Below are 6,778 nucleotides of genomic sequence, written 5' to 3' on the forward strand. Positions count from 1 at the left end.
AGTCACAAAATATTAAGCATCAATCACAAAGTGAACACGAGCTAAGAAAACGAGACATATGCGTCAATAGACATGCTATCTAACTCAACAAGGCATCATAAGCAACTTCAAACCATAGGGAAGATAATACACATGCTAGAGCCTAAATATGCTACTATCAAACAAGTCAAAAGGGCGCCTAGAAATTTCATCTTCCTTCTTTTATTCCCTAAATCTTATTCTACTCTAAAAATAAAAAACTATGACCCGATCTAAATTACTTCCCATGGAAAAGAACTGAGGCACAAAGAAAACTCACAGGGGATTGTTACTACCTACAAAATTAAAAGAAATAATTTTGGATTTGTTTATTTTTTTTATTTTTTGTGTGTGTTTTTGGTTAGACTTTAAACCTTCAAGAAAACTATCTAATATATCCATCGTCGGGAAAACTCCAATCTTTTCTATTTTTCTAAAAAAATAATATTATTTAATTAAATTAACACAACTAAAATAGCATAGAAAGTTACCAGACAATCTCCTCACCTCACACTTCAAATTGTGAATTGTCTCCAATGCATACCCATAAATACAAGAGGGTAAAAGAAACTCCCTGGTAGGCCAAAGGCCGAAGCATTAGCAGCTCATGGGGCACTCAGACTTCTCTCACACTTGGTTCTTTGTGCGGGCACCCCACACTTAGTTGTAACCATCTCACTTGCTTTTGCTTTCTTCCAATGTCCTTGATTCCCATGCTCCTAGAGAAATCAAAAACAACACTACAAGAATTAAAAAAAAAGATTAAAAAAAGTAAAACTGGGTTGCCTCCCAACAAACGCTTGATTTAACGTCGCGACACGACGCGAATCACTTTTTGCCTCATCTTCGAACTTATGAATTGGACCCCAAGTTTTGATTCTGCTCTATGATCATGTTCTTGGGGAAATACAAATTGTTGCGAGCAAAAAATTAAGTGATTCTTTATGCACTTTTGGATTTCAACCGAGGAGTGTCACCTTGCATAGACGGCCTTGAAAATTTCAGAATATATGGCTCATCCACCTCTTCCTTTGACTCTTGCATTGGCTCATGCAGATCAATTTCCATAACTCCTTCCGAACACAATGTCGAAAAACGATTGGAGTGAGCACAAATGCACTCAAACTGAAAATGCAACTTGTTATCGACCTCCTCTTCTTGCCACAAACTAGAATCAATTAAAATTGTATCTGTTAGGTCCTTAGTTGACTCCAGTACCACATCTTCAATATCGACATCATCAAATTCTAGTTGGTTGGTTTTGTCATATTCTACTCTCAACTCCTCCATTATAATGATAATTTCTGTAGCCAATTCAGGCTCTTCTTGGCTACTATCCACAATGTAAGCTTGTTGCGCTTTACAAGGTTCAATTAATTTATTCTCTTGAGCCTCCAAGTTGTGAATAGTTGCCTCTTGCCTTTGTATCTGCAGTGGTTTTTCATCATATTGTTCTACAAGGCACTTCAACTTATCTTTGATCTCTTTCAGGTCAGTTTCCCCGGGTTCTTTGTTCCTATTAACTTCACTTGAAAATGTAGAACCATCATAATAAGGGGTTGGGGGAGGATAATAAATACAAGCACAATCATAAAAGTGACCATCTTGACCACCACAAGCATCACATATATTCCACACATAAGATTGAGTTAGTGCACATAACTCGCTCTTCGGAATATTTTGATAATTTTGCCACGGGTGATTTCCTTCACAATATATATGAGGATCAATACTAGAATTACCGACACCTAAACTCTCATAATTCCACGATGTCATTTTCTCAAATCAACAAGTAGAATAAAATAAAATAAAAAAACAAAACAAAACAAAACAAAATATAGTTCAAACTTGAAACCTAGAAATATGTACACCTACAGTTGCACTGTTAGTTTTCCGGCAATTGCGCCAAAATTTGATCACGCCCAACTCTAGTCCTAAAAAGGATAAGCGGTCGCTGCAAATATAATCCGGTCTAAGAGTCCGTAGTCGAATCCCACAGAGAAATAAGGTTTAGCTACAACTGTTGATTATCACTAAGAAGACAAGCTCGAACAATTACTAAGTTATAAATATAAAGATTCTTATGTTAAACTAATTAACTAACAAATTAAAGAAGTGAATTAACAACTAAAGATACTAAGGGTTGGAGAAAAGATTAAGGAGGTCTAGAGTTATGATTTTTCCAATTGCCGGTATCCTTCTCGCTACGTCTTCTATAATTTCGCCTAAGTATTCTCTACCGATCGTGAGTACTTTGGGTGTCGTAGCTCTCTCTCGAGCAGCAACCACAATTTTCTAGACGTATTCTCTCTAACTACGCTAGCTAGCACTAATTCACCGCTCACTACGATCTCACCAAGGTTTCGTTATCTCTAATCTCGCCTTTAAATCCTCCTTATTGATCTCTCACATATGTTACTACGATCCCACCAAGGTTTCGTGATCTCTAATCTCGCCTTTAAACCCTCCTTATTGATCTCTCACATACGTTATGAGTGATGTTGTTCAACAACTACCTAAATGTGTACTCTCTCTCGAGCAATATACACACTAAATAGGCACAGTCAATTGATGGTCATTCAATAAACAACAATAAACACGTAGTTGAACAAGTAGAGAAATCCAACGACTAAATTATATAAAAACGTAATAAGAATTCATCCTACAAAAGGTTCCATCAAAACCGTAGATAACAAATTAGCTATTCATAATAGTATGCAAAAGTACAATAATAGAATTCATAACCAATAATAAAAATAGGAAGAAGGAAGTGAAAAACTCGTAGAAAAATTCTTCGCCTTGCTCTTAGCGTGTTTTGCCTCCTTAAGTCGAATCCTCTCTCCAAAAACGTCTTCTTTAGGTCGAATTTTCTCTAAAAACGTCCTCCTCCTCCAAAAACCTGTTTAGGGAGTATTTATAGGCTAGGGTTTAAGTCCTTGGGTCCAAATATGGGCCAGTCTTTTAATTCATGACTTTTAATTACCGGGTTATAGACCTCGCGAAACCAGTCTTATATCGCGGTCAACCTGGCTATACACCTCGTGAAACCTGATCTGTAGCGCGGTCAAGTTGGCTATAGACCTCGTGAAGCCTAGTCTATAGAGCAGTCAAGATGGCTATAGAGATGGCTTCACTTGGTCTGTAGCACGGTTTGGGTACTTGATACTTTTGTGCTCTCTCTTTTCTTGCATTGTTGTCCTCTTTTTGTGCAACTTTCATTTGTCTTTGTCTTCCGATACTCCTACACATAAAATAACATAATTAAGCTCAAACGTCGTACAATTAACCACTAAACTAACAACAAGTAAGGCGGGTAATGTACTTAAAATATAGCATTTTGGCCACACATCACCTATGAACATACTCTGCTCTAAGGCTGTCCAATGGGATGGGACGGGATGGGATGACATTTAGCCGGGACGGTGGCGGACTAACCTAAACGGGACAAAACGGTAGGCTCATCTCATCCCGCTAACAAATGGGATGGGACAAGACAGGACGATTTTGCGGGCCTTAAGGGGGCCGCTTTTTTTAAAATAATTAATTATTTAAGCATTAAGTTTGACAACGACTAATTTTTTGACAATGATTAAGTTTTTAAAATTTTCAAAAACTAATTTTTTGACTTATTTAATAAACTTAAACTTAATAAATTATAAGAAAATTAGGAAACTAAGTAAAGAATTATAAAATATTAAAACAAAAGACTTGTAATGAAATATTTTAGTAATTATAATAGAGTTATAATTTATTTAATATAATGTCAAGCCATTAAGTAACTTAGTAATAGTGTAAGACAATTCATAAAAAATTCAAGGCTTAGAGCCTTTTCTTTTATTAATAATAGAACTTTCAAATTTCTCATACAAATATAATTCTTTGAAAAGCACCTAATATACGTAGCCACCTTCTAGGAAGGGTTCTGTTTGACCTAGGCCTCTTAGTAGCCAACTACAAATTATCATACTAATATTTGCAAGCTCTTATATAGCTTCGTTGTAACTTATCTATAATTTCTCTCGGACATTGTTCTGGAATTGGCAATGTTGATTGATGTTCAATGAGTTCCATGTCGTCATCGCTCCCAGTGCTAAGTATCTCATTGTATTCTTCTTCCCCGGTGGTTAATATTTCAAAACCAAGATTTCCTCTTTCTGAATTAATCCAATCTCTGAATAAAACGGAAATCTCTAGGATGTCCTCCACTAATGAATGTATATGACCTCCAATTTGAAATCGTCACGCTAAAAGCGCTCTCCGATGCTACTGATAGGTTGGATTTGTTTCATACTTACCAAATACAATATAAATTCCACAAATATACCATAATATTAAAAAAACACGCGGGACAGACGGGACAGGACGGAGACGGGATAAACGAGACGAAATGGGCATCCCGTCCCATCCCGTGTACCGTTTAACATGAGCCCATCCCGTTTAGATTTAAGTGGGCCCGAACGGGATGGGACTGGACCGGGACTGCCCGTCCCGTTGGACAGCCTTACTCTGCTCGCTATAGAACAACAACAAAGCATGAAGTACGCTAGATTTCATTTGTACTTCGGATCATGGATTTATATCTTTTAGGACATGGCAGGATAGCTGATTAAATATATCAAGAATTTCTTGGAATTTTGGAATTTTAAATTATTTAATGAGCTAATAAATAATTCATGATTCTATAAATTGGGGATATAGAATTTTTTATGGGACTGAAAATGTTGTTGAGATAATCCTACTAATTGACACATCTACCTTTTGAGTATTTTAGTGTGGATAAGATGATCATAAAATACATTTTTGAGTGATGTTCGATTCCTGACTAATTGGATTCTTACAGTTAAAATAAAAATTAAAACCTTTTCTACACAGGAAAAAAAGAAAACAATCAAGTCTATTAGTACAGAGTGTATGACTTACACTTCTGTAAATGTGCTTCAATTGGGAAAATCACATTTCCCATTCTCCTTTGTATCTTCATCAATACGCGGCTTTCTTCTCAGGAGAAAAGAGTATCGTTAGCATTTCCCTCAATTTAGGACTTTTGGTTAAGCAACAGAGTTCACAAGCTGTCGCAGTGCGGAGAATGATGGACTAATAATTTACCCAATATAAACAATTTCTGCACAACAACAATCAGAAAAATACCTAGAACCCAAACAAATTCACTTTAAAAAAATCATTTCTTTACTGTAAGCAAGAAATATGTATTACCTTTAAAGTTGAACAAGAGATCTGTTATCTGGTCATAGCATAGAGTATAGATCCAAGGAGAGAAGTGAAATCGTTGGAGAATAAGGTCAAAAAACAGAGGCAAAATTAACGCCCATTTTCCAAGCGAAACTAGAAGAGGATTTGAGCAATTGTGAGATTCTGGAAGAAGAACCAGCGTATACACTGTGCGTTCATTTTGACGGCTGTACGTGTCAAAACTGGATAAAATAACGATACCACGTGTGTTAGGCTAAAGCAGTTATAATTTTTCCAAAACTACCCCTGACGACCCCAAGCTTCTCAAACTCTCCTTTATTAGTTAGAGGAAAGGAAAAAGTAAAGTAATACTTAAAAGAAACCAAGACACTATTGTTCAGAGAATACTCAATCTTTTTCTTTATACCACTATTTATATATTTCCAAAATCGAATTATCATACACAATAAAACAAGATCAGAGGCTATAACCGTGAATTAACGTCACATCTTACACTGCAAACATTAGATCGATATACAATACCAGTTGACCAATCTTACTGTTTTAAAGAAAGAAACAGCTAACAAACCTACTAACTACCATAGTAGGCAGTAATACACAAAACTGCATCAATTTTCCGTCTCTACAAAAAACAAAAAAGAGGAATAAGAAGAAATAGTAGAAAAAAGCTAGGAACTAGCATTATTACACACCATTACACATGGAAAAGAAAATCCTTGGGACTAAAATAATCATCGTAGAACTCCTTTTCCTCAAAACTAAAATTAGTATTATCTTCTGCTTCATTAGTACTCCAATTGAAACCAGTGGACAATTGTTCATCCAACAAACTCGGCGCCGGATTCTCCCACACCAAATACTTCCCATTCCCATCTTTAAATATCGATGCTTCCTCTAGTACAGAACACTCACCACTACTTTCATTCCCATTCCCGCTGCCAATTATGCAATTTTCCCCAGAATTGAAATTCTCATTAGAAGGTTGTTCGGATTCCGAGAGGTTGAGCTTCGCGCCGGAGCCGTAGAGGCGGCGTGCGGCATCGTCGTAGGCTCGGGCGGCTTCGAGGGAGGTGTTGAAAGTGCCTAACCAAATTCTGGCTCCGCGATTTGGTTCTCTTATTTCAGCAACCCATTTGCCCCATGTCCTTTGTCTTACTCCTCTGAATGTACACAACGCATTTTCTGGTCCTCCTTTCCCTCTCATACACCCTTTTCTCGAACGCCCTACTGTTGATTTCTTGCTAATTGGAGAATTGTTTGTGTCTACAGATTCCGCCATATGTGTTTAAGCTTATATTTTCGTGCTTCCTTTTTATATTTCCTGATTATGATTTTAGGGTTTGCTTTGTTTTTATGAGAAAGGTAAGGTTTTGCCCTATATGGAGGGAAATGTTACGAGTTTTCCAAAAAAGGCAAACACCAGGAGTACCGCGTAAGATTCATTTTCCTAAAATAGGCCAATCTATAGTTGGAGAAAGTTACAAGTGTAAAAGCAATGATTATGCAGGTGGATATCATGACACGCGGCATGCAACTGATAATCCAATTG

The 6,778-nt window shown here is 36.7% G+C and overlaps 1 protein-coding gene and 1 long non-coding RNA gene across 2 annotated transcripts; both read right to left on the reverse strand.

Moving 5' to 3' along the window:
- Nucleotides 1–3,822: 3,822 nt before the first annotated feature.
- Nucleotides 3,823–5,439, reverse strand: LOC138891586 (uncharacterized). The gene is made up of 2 exons (XR_011407958.1): nucleotides 5,233–5,439; nucleotides 3,823–5,140 (listed from the first exon to the last, which is right to left on the reverse strand). It is a non-coding gene; the product is annotated as an uncharacterized lncRNA (long non-coding RNA).
- A 484-nt stretch (nucleotides 5,440–5,923) lies between these two features.
- On the reverse strand, nucleotides 5,924–6,508 carry LOC104120627 (dehydration-responsive element-binding protein 2G-like). The gene has a single exon (XM_018766353.1). The coding sequence runs from the start codon at nucleotides 6,506–6,508 to the stop codon at nucleotides 5,924–5,926; it is 585 nt and encodes a 194-aa protein (XP_018621869.1).
- Between the last annotated feature and the right edge of the window lie 270 nt (nucleotides 6,509–6,778).

Source organism: Nicotiana tomentosiformis, chromosome 5 (genome assembly GCF_000390325.3).
Source record: "Nicotiana tomentosiformis chromosome 5, ASM39032v3, whole genome shotgun sequence".
Classification (NCBI taxonomy): domain Eukaryota; kingdom Viridiplantae; phylum Streptophyta; class Magnoliopsida; order Solanales; family Solanaceae; genus Nicotiana; species Nicotiana tomentosiformis.

Coding starts and splice junctions, on each gene's coding strand:
- LOC104120627 (XM_018766353.1), bottom strand. CDS start 6,508: ATGGCGGAATCTGTAGACACAAACAATTCTCCAATTAGCAAGAAATCA.